We start from the raw sequence: 17,813 nt of genomic DNA on the forward strand, positions 1-17,813 counted from the left end.
TGCAAAGTTATATATGGAATAATGGGGTGGTGGTCCATTGGCAAAGGCAAAGCCTTTAAAAACACCTAGGATGGGAATGGGAAGGTCTTGGGTTCAAGTCCCACATACGACAAGGATTAAAGAAATTCACCTTTTAAAAAAAAATTTATATATATTAATTTATAAGATGGTAATGAATAGTAAATTTATAAGATGGTAATGAATAGTGTAATCTTTTTTGTCTTTTGTGGCTTTTTTATTTTGTCTTTTGTGGCTTTTTTTACCATTTTGCCACAAAAGTTAAACAAGTTTAGATTTTTATTAGCTTTTATTTTATGTTTTTTTTCTGCATTAGTTCGTCGTTCTGTTGCTACTTAGTAAGGTGTTTGGTGGTCACACTTGGTCCCTCGGGGTGTTTTTAACCCCCTCGACTTTCTAAACGTGTCGGTATAAGTTCGACTTCATCTACCTTTTACATAACGTGAGTCACTTGGTGTTAAAAATTTGTGGTTTTACATTACGTTTTTTTCTCGATTTTGATTGTCGTTTGGTTGCTACTTTGCACGGTTTTTACACCTCTAATCCCGCAACGCTGGTAGTATGGTTTTACATCTTCACCCGCAACGCGGGGAATTAAGACTAGTTAATATATATAGATAATTAGAGTAAACTACACTTTTATCCCATGGGGTTAGATGTGATTGGCAACCTTACCCCCTAAAACGAAAATCTTGCTGTCTTACCCCTCAACTATTGAAAAACGCTACAATATTACCCCCCGTGTTAAAATCTGTTTAAAGTCAACGTCACTTATTAACGGTTAAAGGGTAATATAGTCTTTTCCACTTGTGTTTGATTGCTTCCTCAACACCTGTAGTCTTTGGTGATTCGACACTACGAAAGAAACTGGCTTTTGCCTCTTCCATACTGGGCTGGGGTATTTTCTCGCTTTATGGCTTCTCTTCTAATTTAAGCACATCGATGAAGGAAGAGAGGCCATAAGCGGCTATTGGATAGAGAGCTTTTAGAACACTGTAGATCCGTCGATACTGCTTTTTACGCTGCCTTCTCGCTTGCCTGCATAGGACGACAGCTTCCGGCTATCAATGAGTCAAAGCCCGAGGGTCTTAGAGAAAGACCAATAGAATGAGTTTTGTGACACTGAATTACGCCTTCTTTTCAAGCCTTTCTCTTTCAAAGAAGGCGCAGCCAGTGAGCTAGGGTTCTGTATCAGTCTCCATCCTTGTTTTTCTAATAAGGCCAGATTTCAATAAGATCTATTTATAAACCAACCCCTTCCCTTTTTATAAATAAGCACATATGATCCCAGCTCTTCCAATCAATTTGCTTTTCATTCCCAGTCTGTCTCCATCAAGAATTCCTAAGGAGATTCTTTCACTTCGACCTTACCCCCCCCCCAAATATTCCCCCAATCTCATTTCTTTTCTCCGGCGAACACATCACCGGCGACCACACCAAAGTAATCTCCTTTCTTCTCTCCGGCGAACACACCACCGGGACCGGGTAAGAATCGAACCTGCGTTCAAAGGGGTTCGGTCAGAACAACAAGATCACACCAAGACTGATAGAGATCGGATATGAAATAATTGTGATAAATTGAATATAGAGAAGATTATAGAAACAAAGGACAGAACCGATTGTATTGTTGAATACGTATAGGAACAATTACAGAGATAATCCAGGGCCTAGCCCTCTCTCACTGCACAAGCAGGAGCCCTAATGAACGAACGAACAAACTCAATCCTATCCCTAACATGCCTTATTTCTCTATTACTTATACTACCCTCCATATTACACTTTAGCCCCTTAGGAATACCTATGTATCACTTCCACCTCATAGCTCATTCCCATCATTACTCCCCCCTTCAAAACAGTCTTGTCCTCAAGACTGGAATCGGCTACGTCATCTGGTGGCCGACCTTGCCCATGCACCACCCACAAATGATATAATCCAACAATTAACTCAATGACAGAACTTGCAGTCTTGTACCACCCATGAATATCCGGTAGTTTTGCAAGAAAGAAAGTGCCAACAAGAGCAAACGTGCCAAAAGACAGAACCCGGTCAACATGAGTGGACACAAACTGAGAAGTCCACTGGATGATGAACTCAACGGAATAGCTATCGAAATCACCTCCTCCTTTCCAACCCAGGCGTCTATCACCAATTTTGAACGTAGACACCACTGTGACCAACGGAAATTGTTGTTGAAGCATGGTGAACGTGTGAAGCTGCTGAGACACAAACGCAGGCCCGAGGAATTCCGCAAAATTGCGATGGTGACCAGCTATTTTGGTGAGATTAACCGGAACGGACTTGAAATCCGCTCGTAGAATCAAAGCAAAAGTTGGAAACTCAGTCAGAGAGGCTGGAACCTGAGCGACAACCGGGCGTTCAACAGTGGAAACAAGATCCCACCCCTTCAATGCGGTAGGCCAGAACTTATGTATCTGGTGCACTGGCTGGGATTGAATAGAAGAAGTAGCCGCGAATTCCAACTGCAATCGTAATGGAAATTGATGAACCACGCCATTCACAACCGCATAGAATCGGCGGCGAGTCCTAGATAATGAAATTGAAGACGGAGGAACAGAAGTATTGTTGGCAATCGCGTCGTGGTTGGAGATAACAAACTCCGATGACAAAGGTGAAGATAGAAACTGAACGACATGTTGAACGTCCCCACAGAAAGGGCCCAGATCCGGAGAGTATTGGCCCATAACAAATTGTTGCTCCACCTCGTGGCCCACCCGGGAACCAGAGCGTAACACCCACCGAAGGTCATTAGAGAAGGCCCAATTAGCACCTATTAGCCCCACTTTGGTCTGGTCGGTTGAGTGGTTGTCAGATCTGGGTAGGGCGGCCGCTACTTGAGCCACAGGAGACGAAAAACCAGAATGAGCAACATCGCCAAATGAACTGAATTCAGATCGGGAAGCTGTATGACTAGTCGACATTAAATGTTCAGAGCAACGCAAGCGTTCTTCAGATCTGGAAATTATTGCCGCCAGTTGATCGAGGACAGATGGAGAAGAAGGAAGAGAATCAGAGTGACAATCCACCACACAGTCAAGTTGCAGATCTGAAGGCGGACCTGGAAGAAACGAAGGAGATCCAGATCCTGACGAACTGTCATCAGACCTCGTCTCCTGAAGTTGCATCCAAGTGAGAAACATTTTTTCAAACTCACGGGATTCAGCGCGATTGTCTTCTAATGCCTTCAAAGTGGTTTTGATTTCTGTAACATCAGCTTGAAGTTGTTTAATCTGTTGTTCATGGACATCCAATCGAAAATTATGAACTAGGGTTTCCATGCTGATGAACGACAGGTCACAGGCAGGTCGGACCAATGATAGAGATCGGATATGAAATAATTGTGATAAATTGAATATAGAGAAGATTATAGAAACAAAGGACAGAACCGATTGTATTGCTGAATACGTATAGGAACAATTACAGAGATAATCCAGGGCCTAGCCCCTCTCTCACTGCACAAGCAGGAGCCCTAATGAACGAACGAACAAACTCAATCCTATCCCTAACATGCCTTATTTCTCTATTACTTATACTACCCTCCATATTACACTTTAGCCCCTTAGGAATACCTATGTATCACTTCCACCTCATAGCTCATTCCCATCAGAACAACAAGATCACACCAAGACAGTAGCAGATTTCGCTGGATTCAGAGCAGCAACGGTAATAATTATAACAAACTCCTTTAAATTTCTGCGATTGTGGTGAGAGGAATTAAAGGACCCGTGAGTTTGGGGAAAAAAGGGACCTGCGATAGTTAATCAACCAGCGAAACAAGAGGTTGATTGACTCCTACAGTTACCATATATGCGAGCGAAGGGGTGGTTGACAGGGAACGACTGAACCTGCGATTGAAGGGTGTTCGGTCGGATTTACAGGAAGAACTCGCCGGATCGGAACGGTTGTTGTAGCGTATCATAACAACAGCAGCGATCAGTGGATTAGCAGATTCAGAAGTGACGATTAATAGACCTATGATTAGAGGCTCTTAATCAACGTGAAGCAACAAATCAAATTTGATGAAATTTGGGTGAAATATTGGTGAAATTTGATGAAATGTTGGTTAAATTTGGTGAAATTTGATGAATTCTTTGGTGAAATTTGGTGACTTTACAGGTGTTAATTGAAGACAATGCAAGTTGAAGAACTGTAATTCATTGTATTGAATTTTGTTTGTAGAGAAATGACAATGTTTTTTGTGTTGGTGCAGATATAGTCTCCGTGCGTGATATGATTAAAAAAGGTACAAAACAAACATTTTTTAAATATGTGGTTAGTTTCAATTTCATTAAGACTCGACATCATCGTGCGTGATATTGAAGGAAGCAAAGAAATATTTAACAACGGGGAAGAAAGGATAATATAGTCATTTAACACCGGGGTAATACATTTTCTTACAACAAAGCATAAGGGGTAATAAGAAAGAGAAATATAGTCATTTAACATCCCAGTTAACAGAACTATTAAGTTTTTTAACACCGGGGGGGGGGGGGGGGGGGGTAATATTGTAGCGTTTTTCAAGAGTTGGGGGGTAAGACAACAAGATTTTAGTTTTAGGGGGTAGTTGCCAATCGCATCTAACCTCAGGGGGTAAAACTATAGTTTACTCTAACAATTAACTCACCATCATCATACTTGGTAAATTCCACCAATAGCAAAGCTAAGTTAGGGTCTAAGAAGGGTAAGATGTAGACAGTCTTACCTCTACCCCGTAAGAATAGAGAGGTTGCTTCCAGTTTCACCCCCGGCTCGATATAATAACAATGTTGGGTCCGATAGGCAAAGTCATTGGAGTTTAGGCGTTGCTCCCCTTAAGGTCAAGGGTTCGAGCCCGTCAAAGGCGTTAAGCCGTTCAAAACATATGTAACCTTAAAAAAATTAATAACTTATGAAAAACTTATTAACGCTTTTAAAAAGAAACATGAATTCCAAATTTAAACTATTAATTCCAATTGTACCTCTAATTTATATAACTTCCTTTTTAATATATAACATATATTACAAAAATGTGACTTTATTAACCACCCCTAAGGAGGGAAACAACTTATACAAGTTACAAATCAGGAACAAGAATACGGTCCTGGATATCTGAAAATGTCTTCACTTCTGTTCCCCATAACCTGCTCATCGGAATTAATCAATCGCGCAAAACTTAATTAAAACATAGAGTTAAATGTTAGTCCCTGTGGTTTGGGCCATTATCCAATTTAGTCCAAAGGTTTCATTTTTCACCTGTGAGTCAAAAAAGGTTTCCCGGTTGCCATTTTTCCACTGGTTTAACTTCATCCATTATTTATGTTAACGAGAAGAGCAATTCGGTCATTTTATATGGCCGAATTGCCATTCTAGTCAACAGAATTACATATAAAATGACCGAATTGCCCTTCTCGTTAACAGAAAAAATGGATGAAGTTAACACAGTGGAGTAGTGGACTAAAATGGCAACGGTGAAACCTTTTTGGACTCACTAGCGAAAAATGAAACCTTTGGACTAAACTGTCAAAATGGTCCAAACCACAGGGACTAAAATGGCATTTAACTCTAAAACATATTACTACAAACAAACATATCTAACCACATCCCATCTGAAATGACGTATATTAACGCCTCTATATCAACTTTGAATATTCGATTACGCTTACCAGCAGTTGATTCCAACAGCATTTGCTCCTATCTTATCAGCCTTTTGATCATCTCCTACATGCACAGCTTTTGCAGCTTCCACACTAATCTGATCTGATTATCACGTGACAAACTATATAATTAGAAATAATAAAATTTAGAGTTAATTATTGTTTTCGTCCTTGTGGTTTGTAAAAAATCACTATTTCACTCCATTAATTTAAAAATTGCGATTTCAGTGCCCATGATTTCACTTCCGTAACCATTTCAGTCCCTATGGTTTCACTTTCGTAACCATTTCAATCCATTATTCTGTTAAGTACAGGGACTGAAATGGTTACGAGGTGGACTGAAATGGTTACGAAAGTGAAACCACAGGGACTGAAATCGTAATTTATAAACTAATGGACTGAAATAGTGATTTTTGACAAACCAAAGGGACGAAAACAGTAATTAACTCTAAAATTTATTAATGGGTAACTATTGTTACATGATTACATACCTAAAGCCGTTTCAAATATTTGTGCGTCTGGTTTTTCATACCCGACCTCAGAAGATATTACGACAGCATCAAACCTAACCACAAAAAAATAATCAATATGACAAATAATATTGGCAGTGGCATTGTCGAGTGGTGACGATGATGATGTCGGCAAGAAGTGGCGGTGACATATAGTGTTGGTGCCATTTGGACCCGTTTTAAGTAGCAAGTTTTATAAGACTTAGTGACCCATTATGGGTCATGATTGCACAAAAAATTGCTAAACGGGTCGTGTTAGCAGGTTGGCGGGTCCAACCCGGCCCAAACCTGAAAATTTTAGACAAACCCAAACACGACCCGAACCCGAAAATCGTGTCTTGCGTATGAACCCAAACACGACCCATTCAACCCGATTTTTTTTTTTTGCATATTAATATATTAAATTTTAATTTTACCACAAAAAATACACATGTATATAATACAATTACATTTTAGTTGTAAAATGTTATGTCAATTCTCTTTTAAGTTATAATTATGGCAAAAAATACCCACCCAATTTAATTTATGACAAAATATATTGCAAAAAATTTAAAATATAATATAAATGGGTTAAACGGGTCAACCCGCCAATCCGACTAGCAAGGCCGGTCCTGAGAATTCGTGTACCCTGTTCGAGCTCTAAAAAACGTGCCCTTAGGCTTTAACGAAATTGGGTATTGGGCTCAATAAAGGTCTAAACCTAATGCCAATGGGCTAATAACTAATCTAAAGCATAAAAATAGTTTTGTAAGTGGGGCTATGTTGGTGTTTGTATAGGTGTGCCCTATAAAAAAAGAAATTTTTATGTATGCATATTGGGTTTTTTCTTAAAATAGTGTGCCCTCCGAAATATCGGGCCCTGGCCGGTGGTCCTCTCCGCCCACCCCCAGGGCCGGCCCTGCCGACTAGGTTGACATGAACCCGGCCCGTTTAGTTAAACGGGTTCGCGGGTTCAACCTGAAACTGACCAGGCACGTTTAGACTAAACCCAAACCAGCGAATTTCGTGTTAGGTTCATGTCGTTTTATCGGGTGGTGTCAGAAATTCACCCCTGAAGGCGTTAACACTTACAAGTCTATGATGTTGAGGTCTTGTAACAACTTTCTCAAGCGAGAGTCAAAGTTGGAGACAACAGCCAGTTTAACTGTAAGATATTATATATATATAATGAATGATTATTTACTTACAAAATATGCCAACTTATAAGATAAAGATGAATATTTGATTATAATTTATGACCTCCGGACTCTTTTAGAGTTAATAGAGTTTTATACGCGCCAGGTGGAAGGTGCCACGCATCACCATTGGCATAGTACTGATAAAATTGCAAACGAATAACGTTTAAATATGGTAATTAAGAGAAAAAGATATTTTTGAGTGGAGTTAATTACAATTTTGGTCCCTGTGGTTATATCACTTTTACCCTTTTAGCCCAAAAAGGAATATTGTAACATCTGAGCCCCCAACGTCTTTTTTCCTAACCCTTTTGGCCCCTAACACTAACCCCATCCATTTACTTTTAGGGGTCAAAAGGGTTAGAAAAAAAGACGTTGGGGGCCAAAAGAGTTAGAAAAAAAGACGTTGGGGACTCAGATGTTAAAAAATTCTTTTTGGGGCTAAAAGGGTAAAAGTGATATAACCATAAGGGCCAAAATCGTAATTTACTCTTTTGAGTGAAACAAAGTTGTTACTACTTATTGAATCGTTAGGTGGCTAACCTCGTAAACTTCTTCAAAGTAATCGTTATTAGCACTACCCGTAGCTTCAGAAACGACAAGCTTCCAGAATGGTCTTCCATCTCCCTGTTACAAGAAAATAATAGCAAACATTAAAGTGTCAAAAGGTTCTTTTAATGGACCATTTCGGAAGGATTTGGATAATTATGTAAAGAGTAAAATGCCATTTTCGTCCCTGAGGTTTGGCCAGTTTTGCGACTTTCGTCCAAAGGTTTGTTTTTCCACATCTGGATCCAAAAGGTATGGAATTTTCGCCATTTTCATCCAGCTCATTAACTCCATCCATTTTTCTCCGTTAAGTCAGGGGTATTTTCGTCTTTTTACCTACTTGTTTTGTTTTAAGTCAACAAGACGGAATTGCTAAATGCTTGTACATAAAGTGAAAAAAACCGAATTGCACTTTAAGTTAACAAAAAAAGACGAAAACACCCATGACTTTATGGAGAAAAATGGATGGACTGATGGAGTTAACGAGCCGGATGAAAATGACAAGATTTCAAATCTTTTGGATCTAAATGAGGAAAAACAAACCTTTGAACGAAAGTCGCAAAATGGTCAAACCTCAAGGACGAAAACGGCTTTTTTACTCTTATGTAAAAGAACTAGAATAGATTACAATGTTACCTGGTAACGTAGTTTTTCGGGCCATGGAGCAGAAAAGGCTCTTTTAAACCCTTGTTTAATATCAGCTGGAGTTGCATTTAAACCTATACACAAAGATTTAGATAGAACGTCATGACAAAAATCACGAAAGTAGTCAGTTTTTCGGGTGTGTTATACCTCTATAGTCGTGTGAGAGATTAATTACGCCTATAGCTATGAGATACATGAAGCCATGGTTGCATATCTATTAGTTCAAGCTAAAAAATCACATTGTAAGCAAAGCAGCACTTGTGTATGAACTTTTCAGCTGATACAATTCAGTAAATACACAAGTTGGAATCGCGCGTATGTTTCTTTTTCTGTGTATGGTTTGATATTTAAGGCACTAAGTTTAGACAAAGTGTATCACTACCGTAACTAGTTAACTGTAATCTCTATATGGTATCAGTATCGGTACGGTACCGAAAATCAATCAATCAATCGTACCCAGTAAATCCCACAAATAGCAAAGCTATTGGTAGGGTCTGGGGAGGGTGAGATGTAGCCTGTAGGCACACCTTAGTCCTTACCTCTATTCATGAGGATAGAGAGGCTGCTTCCAGAGACCCCCAGCACAAAAGACAGATAGTAGACAAGCGAGAAACAAACAAATCTAGAAACGGAGAGTTACTAAATAACAAAAGAAGTGTTGGAGAGGTAACATAGTGAAAAAGAACAGATATTTCGAATCACAAGAACCCCACGTAAGCATATATGAAAAAGAAAGCGCCTAGACCATAAGGAAAACTAAGCCTCTACCCCAATCTCAGACCTAAAGAACCTACTCCTAAAAGTCCTTAACCTTAATCCTACATCTCCATAAAGTTGTAACTCTAGCAAATCTTTCCTAATCCGCTCATCCCAGGTCATCTTGGGCCTACCTCGACTCCTCCTCCCTTCCACAGTTAAGCCTTCTACTGCTCTAACTGGCGCTGTCAACTGCCTCCTCTTCACATACCCAAACCATCTCAATCTTCCCTCCTTTATCTTATCCGAAATAGTAGCTACTCCTAACCTTTCCCTAAAGTTCTCATTTCTTATCCGGTCTAACCTTGTGTGCGCACACATCCACCTTAGTACCGAAAATACCGATACCAAATTTCTGAACAAAAGTGGTACTGAAGCTATCAGTACGGTACCGGTTTGGTACAATGTTGGTACCATTCTGGCACTCATTACAAAATGCTCATCTTTATATGGTATCGATACCGGTACTAAAAATACTGATAACAAATTCCTGAAAAAGTGGGTACCAAAATGCTCATCTTTATATGGTATCAATACCGGTACTAAAAATACCAGTAAAAAATTCCTGGGCACCTTAGGGTGTAAGGGGTCCTCCTCTAAGTCGGGAGTGACCTCTCTTACCCACAGCCAATCAGCACGCGCCACGTCAACTCCCCACTTAACTCCCCCCACACCCTCAATTTGATGGCGGCACTCCTCTCTTGGGGGACTTGCTTTTTTTTTTATTTGTTTTAATAAAAAAAGGGCCAAAAATTAGAAAACTCCATCGGTGAATCAATACCGCTGACCACACCCCGCTTAGCCTCCCCGAGGGGTCGGCGGCGGTGTTCCCGAGCGGGGAACTCACTCACCGCACGCCACCCCGAGGGCGCCCCGTTCACCCTAATACTACCGTACTGAAGCTATCGGTACGGTACGGTACGGTACTAGTACTCTGTACTCATCCCTAGTCACACATCGGTTGTATCGGTTGTATGAGCAACAAATATGGAGTTTATACGACCAATTGACCATAATGATTCAAGAAACCAACAACTAACCGTATTTAAGAGCAATTGAAGCGTATGTATCCTCAACAGGCTTAGCCAATTGCAGAAGCGTTCCACCTGCATCCAACAATAAACCATCGTACGCTCTCTTCTTCACTGTTCCTGCTGCATACAAATTAAATTAGGCTAGGCTTCTTAACATTCAGATTAATTGTAGTGAATGAAGAGATGTTATTAAAATCTATCTAAATGAGTGAGTAACTGACCTGTAGTGGGAGAATTGGAAGACGATGAGCATCGTAGACCGATGGATTTTTTTAAAAATGTATTTGAAGGTTTTAGGGTTCTGAGAAGAACGCCGGCGTCCATGCCGTATTTCTTAAGAATGACCGCCGTTCAGAGGTTGTTGGTTGCTACCGGTTGTGATCTGGATTCTGTCTTTACTTAACCAGTTAAGTATGGTAAAATGTTCAAATCTGGTCCTTCATATATAATATTTGCAACTTATATACTTTTAACCAAAAACATAAAATTATAGTAAAATACTCCCTCCGTCCCATTAAAAGTGTCCTATTTTGAATTTTCAAAGTCTTTATTTGTAAACTTTGACCTTAAATAATTTTGTTTGTGTTAGATAATACTTGATCAAAAGTTATATGATTTGAGTGTGTTTTACAAGTGTTTTTATAGGGTTAATTTTCAATAAGTTTTATATAACACAAAAAATATATAATTAAAGTCAAAGTTTATAAATAAAGACTTTGAAAAATTAAAATAAGACACATTTAATGGGACGGAGGGAGTAATGTTTTTAAATGAGTAAATTGTCATTTTAATTTTAGTACCTGACGACTAACCCTAACTGTCATTTTAGTCCAATAGTTTTTTTTTCCCTTCTGAGTCCCTAATTTTTCCTTCTTTTTTTTGTCATTTTGATCATATTGCCTAATTCAGTCTAAAAACCACAGTGTTAACCAAGGGTATTTTTGACATTTTTATTATTAACTTGTCATTTTAGTCCAAACTTTATAACCCACTGTATAAGCAACTCACTTCCCATCTTTCACCCTAAACCCTAAATTTCACACCTTTCACGATCGTTCTTCCGGAACCTGTTCAAATTGAACTCTAATTTTAGAGGGGTTAGATCAAGTGTTCTTCTTGACTTGAAATTCAATATGGTTTACTGCATTTGTAGGTTCAAAACTAAGATCCGTACCTTGAGGACCTCACAAAATCCAGGTCTTCGTTTTCATTGTTGCAATCGTCCAAGAACTAGTTGTGGATTCGTCTGTTGGGTTGAGCCCCATTTGTTTGTGCCAACAGTAGCCGTGAATCGTAAAGATAATCAAAGGAATTTGGCTGCTAAAATCAGGAACATACAAGAAGTGTTTGCGGGCTGGCTAGTACATATATATATGAACCCGAACACGACTCGTTCAACCCGATTTTATATATATATTTTTTTGCAAATTAATATATTAAAAATAAAATTTACTAAAAAAACACTCAAATGTATAGAATACAATTACATTAAAATTATAAAATCTTATGGCAAAAAATGTACACATTATTTAATTTGTGACATAAAAGTAGGGGTGCGAATTTTTGACACGACACGAACTTAAAACGAAATTCCCACCCTAATTTTGTGTTAGGTTCGTGTCGTGTTAGAAATTCACACCCCTAATTGTAGATCTGTTATTCTATTAAATCTGCATAATCACAATAGATAATATAAACCGCATAGAAGTAAAGAACATGTGGATTTAGGTGGTTTGGTCTAAGCTCCCCTAAGTGATGAGAAAATATTATTGATTAATTGATATGCACTTGTTTTAAAAAGTTTAATAGGATAATTTTATTTTGAGTAAACTTCCGTTTTGCTCCCTGTGGTTTGGTCACTTTAACGGTTTTGCTCCAAACCTTTAAAAATAGCCATTTTACTCCCTGACGTTTGAGTTTTTTTGCCGGTTTGCTCCCCGCCTCTAACTCCATCCAAATTGTTTGTTTTTCCATTTTGCTCCCGGTAGGGAGCAAACTGGCAACAAAACCAAAACATCAGGGAGTAAAATGACTATTTTTAAAGGTTTGGGGCAAAACCGTTAAAGTGACCAAACCACAGGGAGCAAAACGGAAGTTTACTAAAATTTAAGCACCGTGTTATACAATTATAGGATATGAAGGTGTATGTGTAGTTAGTTAGTTACATGTTTGCAATTTAATTAATGTGAGTGTCTGTTTTTTTATTACCCTAATTTATCATGCGCTAGCAGATTGAGTTCAATTCATAATCAATCAAAACTGTATTATTCAATCAGTATCGATGAATCGCGTGTTTTCTAGGGCTTTAATTTGCAATTTGTCGTTCATTGTTATGTTGTTTGGATCGAGTGATAGCAATTTGTTTGGATCAAGCACCTGCTAGATGGTCTTTGTTGTCGTTTCCGGAGTAAGTTTTTGACTACTTTGTTGTTGATTTGACATTGTTGTTAATGATGCAAGCACATGTTTTTTTTGGTTAAGTTGTTGGTGTTAAAGAGTTAAACCCTAGGGTATGTGTTTGTGAACGGGGAGTTATGTGGTTTTTTTTTAAGTTGGATTTAGACCATCTGTAGTGGGTTTTTTTAGCATTTTTCTCAAACAATTAATTTCACAAACAATTTTCGAAGTATCTAAAGGGTTGAAAATCAAAAGCAATTGCAAACAGTGGCGAAGCTTGAGATATCCGATCGGGGGCGGGAGTCACCAGACCTAAAATTTTTTATAAAACCGGGGATCGAAAATGTATATACCCAAAAATTTCTATACGAAAACTACATATTCTTCATTTCATTACTGAGCAAAAAGTTTAGGAGATCAGCCGCACCTTCCGCCCCTTAAAAACTTCGCACATTTTACAAAAGTAAAAAAATAAAAAAAATCAATACACTCAAATCACAAGTAGTTTTTCTCAAAAGAAAAATGGCGTCCTCTGGTTTTTGAAAAAAATGGCGCCAAACGAAAACTAGAAACACACCAGATTCAACATTCCCGCCATGGATGCTCGTCAATATCACATACTCACATTCCATCGTTCACAAACCACACTAACAAATTAACAACATCGATCGTTACCTTCATCACCTGAAATGGATCTACCGGACATTGCAAGGAAGTTACAACTCTCTGAACCCAAACAAATCGTCCGCAAAGCCGCCGAGCTCCGTCGCATGTCCGATCTTCAATTCGATTCATCCAGTGCCGGAATCGTACGCAGTTCTTTAGTGTTACATCGTTTCTACACTAAGATATCATTTTTTTAGGCTTACAATGTTTTTGTTTGGTGGTTGTAGGGAGAGATTTGCAAAGCGATAATCTGTCTCGAGATTGCTGCTAATATGTGCGTCTGAATTTCTTTGGAATATCGTAGTTTAGGGTTGTTAAACGGGTCGTGTTCGCGGGTTCAACCTCACCCAAACCCGAGAATTTTAGATGAACCTGAACACCACCCGTTCAACCCGATTTTTTTATTTTTTTTTTCACAAATTAATATATTAAAAATATAGTTTACTACAAAAACACACAAATGTAAATTACATTAATATAATATAATATAAACAGGTTAAACGGGTCAACCCGCCAACCTGACCGGGTTGAGCTGAACCTGACCTGTTTAGCTAAACAGGTTCGTTGGCTCAACCTGAAACTGACCCGAACCCGTTTAGACTAAACCCAAACCCGTGAATTTCGTGTTAGGTTTGTGTCGTGTCAGAAATTCACACCGCTAATTGTAAATCTATTATTCCATTAAATCCGTGTAATCGCAATCGATAATATAAACCACAAAGAAGTAAAGAACATGTGGTTTTTAAGTGGTTCGGTCTAAGCTCACCTACGTGATAAGAAATTTATTATTGATTAATTGATATGCACTTGTTTTAAAAAGTTTAATAGGATAATTTTATTTAAGCATTGTGTTATATAATTATAGGATATGAAGGTGTATGTGTAGTTAGTTAGTTGGTTACATGTTTGCAAGTTGATTAATGTGAGTGTCTGTTTTTTTTATTACTGCAGGAAGCAAGTTTTATTTGATCGCCAGACTGCGATTAGGTTGAGCGGGATGTCCGAGAAGGCTTACATTCGATCGTTCAACGTAATGCAAAACGGAATCGGTGTCAAGTATGTTAATTTGTTAATATACTTTTTTTATATTGCATGTTGAGTTGAAATAGATGTGTATCGGTCTATCGGATCATCGAATTCTTAATTGTGATATTTTGTAGGAATACACTTGATGTTAAGGAACTGGCTATTCAATTTGGATGTGTTAGGCTTATTCCTCTTGTTAAAAAATGCTTATCACTGTAAGTTCTATAGTTTTTAACTTTTAATGTTTGTTTACCTCTTAATGAGGCTTCTTACTGGTTTAGCACTTAATGGTTCAGACTGTTTGTTTCACGACCAGATGTCTGAATGGTTCAGACATTTGCCTCTGAATGGTTAAGATTTATACAGAGTCTGAATGGTTAAGATCTCTAATCAGAATTGGTCAGATATTTGTCTCTGAATGGTTAAGCATTATACAAGCTCTTACTGGTTCAGACCTCTTACTGGTTCAGCACTTAATGGTTCAGACTGTTTGTTTCACAAGCAGATGTCTGAATGGTTTAGACATTTGCCTCTGAATGGTTAAGATTTATACAGAGTCTGAATGGTTAAGACCTCTAATCAGAATTGGTCAGATATTTGTCTCTGAACGGTTAAGCATTATACAGGCTCTTACTGGTTCAGCACTTAAGCATTCAGATACTGCCAAACAGCCCCATACTTGATGTATTTAAAATTCAAATGTTTATTGTAGTTAACATGATAATACTTACAGATACAAAGAACGGTTTATTGCATCGTTGCCTCCTTCACGTCGAGCTAGCGCTGACTTCACGCGACCAGTGTTTACAGCCGCAGGGTTTTACTTGTGTGCCAAAAAACATAAGCTCAAGGTTGACAAGAATAAGTTGATTGAGCTTTCTGGCACATCTGAAGACGAGTTTTCAAGTGTAAGAAGCGGTTGTTATACTTATACAACGTCCCCAAATGTCACTAAAACATTACGTTACATATGTTACATATACGTGTGAATCAATTCAGGTGTCTACTTCTATGAAAGACCTTTGTCATGATGTTTTCGGTGTGGCTAAGGAAAAGAAGGATCCGAAATCTGTGAAAGTAAACCGAGGTACTTATTTCACTTGTTACCATTTTCATGTTGTGCTGCACAAGTTATTAGTTTTATAGAGGGAATGCAAAGAAGATGAAATTTGTATTTATTAGAGTTAATTACTGTTTTCGTCCTTGTGGTTTGTCAAAAATCACTATTTCAGTCCATTAGTTTAAAAATTGTGATTTCAGTCCCTGTGGTTTCACTTTCATAACCATTTCAGTCCACCTCGTAACCATTTCAGTCCCTGTACTAACATAATAAATGGATTGAAATGGTTACGAAAGTGAAACCACAGGGACTGAAATGATTACGAATGTGAAACCACAGGACTGAGATCGCAATTTCTAAACCGATGGACTTAAATAGTGAATTTTGACAAAACACAAGGACGAAAACAGTAATTAACTCTTTATTATTTTTATCTTAGAGTTAATTACTGTTTTCGTCCCCGTGGTTTGTCAAAAATCACTATATCAGTCCATTAGTTTAAAAATTGTGATTTCAGTCCTTGTGGTTTCACTTTCGTAACCATTTCAGTCCCCGTGGTTTCACTTTCGTAACAATTTCAAATCCATTTATTCTGTAAGTACAGGGACTGAAATGGTTATGAGGTGGACTGAAATAGTTACGAAAGTGAAACCACAGGGACTGAAATCGCAATTTTTAAACTAATGGACTGAAATAGTGATTTTTGACAAACCACAGGGACGAAAACCGTAATTAACTCTTTATCTTATTTTGTAGATTTGTTGGATGTTTTACCCGAGAAACGACAAGCTGAGGATGGTGGTTATTCATCTGACGAAAGCGAAGATGTAATAACTTTCTTTTACGTTATATATCTATCTTATATTGCAGATTTAGAAGTCATGCCAAACTGTTGAAACTAATTTATATCTATTCTTTGTAATGTGTTACAGCGTTCGGCCTGCAAGAAGCGTAAGCGTGAAGAGAACCACAAATATGAAGAATGGAAATCTTCGGTCATAGAATCCAATAAGCAAAGCATGGATAAAGGTAACTTAACTCCATCCCAAATGAGTTGATATGCTCTATGTTTGCGGGTCAACGTGTCGTGCACAAATTATCCCTTAAAAGTGTTTGCGGGTCAAAATGACCCAGCCCATTTTCAACCTGTAAACTTTATCTGTGCTGACTCATTATCCAACCCATTCGTTTGATCAAACAACGTAAAGGTATATCGGCTAATTCTGGATCTATGATTTTTTTTTTTTTTTTTTTTTTTTTTTTTTTTTTTGCAGTTGCGGTTAAAAAGACGAAGCAATCAAACCTCAACTTTTTCAAGAGAGTTCCGGGAACCGAAGTTGGAGTGTAAGCTTGTGCTCATGTTGTCTCAATATGTTAAGCAACAAAGTTTTGTGGATATGCATTCCAACAACTTAATGTACAGAATCTAAGTTTTTATTGGCCTCAAATTCTAAAAAAAAAAATGGAAATGCAAGAAATTTAGTTCATATAATTGATCTTTACTTTGGGATATTTATTAAGTAATCAATATAAAGATAAGTATTAGAGCATCAAATCCATAATACCATTTTCAGGGCCGGCTCAACCATTTTGGTGGCCTAAGGCTAAGTAAAAGCTTGTGGTGGCCCAAGGCCCAAGCCTTATTTGACTTGGGCCAGCGCTGACCATTTTCATATCTCAAATCATTTTCTTGATGTCTTTTACAAGATTTATAAAAATCCATCATCAACTCAAAGATATGCTTCGCAAGACTTGGTTTTTGCCGCTGAATTAAATATGACAACATGTGTATTCGTTTGGCGTCGTGAATTCAACATATTACCTGTATTTGAAGAAAAAAAATATCCTTGATCTATCCCTTTCTTGCATGTGATTCCTCAAGTTTTGACCTATTGATCTTAGACACACACATGTGACATGTGCTTGTCCCGCGTGTTTGTGTGTTTATTCACACTAATATTCATCACAAGTTGAGGTTTTCGGTTTAAAGTAGAAGTGATAAAATAGACCATAGACGGGTGGGACAGGGTTGGCTAACATGCTAAAACGGATAGATTTGGCCATTTGGGTCAATTTAGTACGCGTGTGGTTAGGTCGGCTTGGCGAATACTTGTCTCATTTTGGTATCTTTAATGTCTCGATGCATGGGATACGATTAGACAAACTTTTTATTTCAATACTGAACTTGATGTTTCATTAAAAAGATATAGCAAGTTATATGCATTAAAAGTATATTTTGGGGTACTTTCAATCCATGTTACTCATTTCAGTTTTTGTTAAAAAATTAATTGGAGAGGTGTTTACTATTTGGATAAAACATGATGGG

The 17,813-nt window shown here is 38.0% G+C and overlaps 2 protein-coding genes across 4 annotated transcripts; one reads left to right on the forward strand and one right to left on the reverse strand.

The window, feature by feature from the left end:
* Window positions 1–4,944: 4,944 nt before the first annotated feature.
* On the reverse strand, window positions 4,945–10,753 carry LOC110871820 (haloacid dehalogenase-like hydrolase domain-containing protein 3). Of its 3 annotated transcripts, none has more exons than XM_022120572.2 (9): window positions 10,560–10,753; window positions 10,345–10,455; window positions 8,540–8,622; window positions 7,898–7,981; window positions 7,419–7,494; window positions 7,251–7,323; window positions 6,162–6,235; window positions 5,680–5,773; window positions 4,945–5,157 (listed from the first exon to the last, which is right to left on the reverse strand). In XM_022120572.2, the coding sequence occupies exons 1-9, from the start codon at window positions 10,660–10,662 to the stop codon at window positions 5,091–5,093; spliced, it is 765 nt and encodes a 254-aa protein (XP_021976264.1). In that variant the 5' UTR covers window positions 10,663–10,753; the 3' UTR covers window positions 4,945–5,090. The 3 variants fall into 3 exon arrangements, with proteins under 3 accessions (XP_021976264.1, XP_035832272.1, XP_021976263.1); XM_035976379.1 differs by having other exon boundaries at window positions 10,345–10,449; window positions 10,560–10,747; XM_022120571.2 differs by having other exon boundaries at window positions 10,345–10,458; window positions 10,560–10,747.
* A 2,507-nt stretch (window positions 10,754–13,260) lies between these two features.
* Window positions 13,261–16,979, forward strand: LOC110871821 (origin of replication complex subunit 6). The gene is made up of 9 exons (XM_022120573.2): window positions 13,261–13,544; window positions 13,629–13,675; window positions 14,353–14,457; window positions 14,562–14,642; window positions 15,161–15,335; window positions 15,427–15,514; window positions 16,244–16,314; window positions 16,420–16,516; window positions 16,762–16,979. Exons 1-9 carry the CDS (start codon window positions 13,425–13,427, stop codon window positions 16,833–16,835), a joined length of 858 nt encoding a protein of 285 aa, XP_021976265.1. The 5' UTR covers window positions 13,261–13,424; the 3' UTR covers window positions 16,836–16,979.
* The last annotated feature ends 834 nt before the right edge of the window (window positions 16,980–17,813 follow it).

The sequence above is a fragment of the Helianthus annuus genome, chromosome 8, assembly GCF_002127325.2.
Source record: "Helianthus annuus cultivar XRQ/B chromosome 8, HanXRQr2.0-SUNRISE, whole genome shotgun sequence".
NCBI classification, from domain to species: Eukaryota; Viridiplantae; Streptophyta; class Magnoliopsida; order Asterales; family Asteraceae; genus Helianthus; species Helianthus annuus.

Coding starts and splice junctions, on each gene's coding strand:
- LOC110871820 (XM_022120571.2), bottom strand. CDS start 10,662: ATGGACGCCGGCGTTCTTCTCAGAACCCTAAAACCTTCAAATACATTT. Junction 6,236..7,250: donor GACCTCAACATCATAGACTT/GTAAGTGTTAAC, acceptor TTTTGTGGTTAG/GTTTGATGCTGTCGTAATAT. Junction 5,158..5,679: donor GCTGTTGGAATCAACTGCTG/GTAAGCGTAATC, acceptor TCCGATGAGCAG/GTTATGGGGAACAGAAGTGA.
- LOC110871821 (XM_022120573.2), top strand. CDS start 13,425: ATGGATCTACCGGACATTGCAAGGAAGTTACAACTCTCTGAACCCAAA. Junction 14,458..14,561: donor CAAAACGGAATCGGTGTCAA/GTATGTTAATTT, acceptor GATATTTTGTAG/GAATACACTTGATGTTAAGG. Junction 16,517..16,761: donor TAAGCAAAGCATGGATAAAG/GTAACTTAACTC, acceptor TTTTTTTTGCAG/TTGCGGTTAAAAAGACGAAG.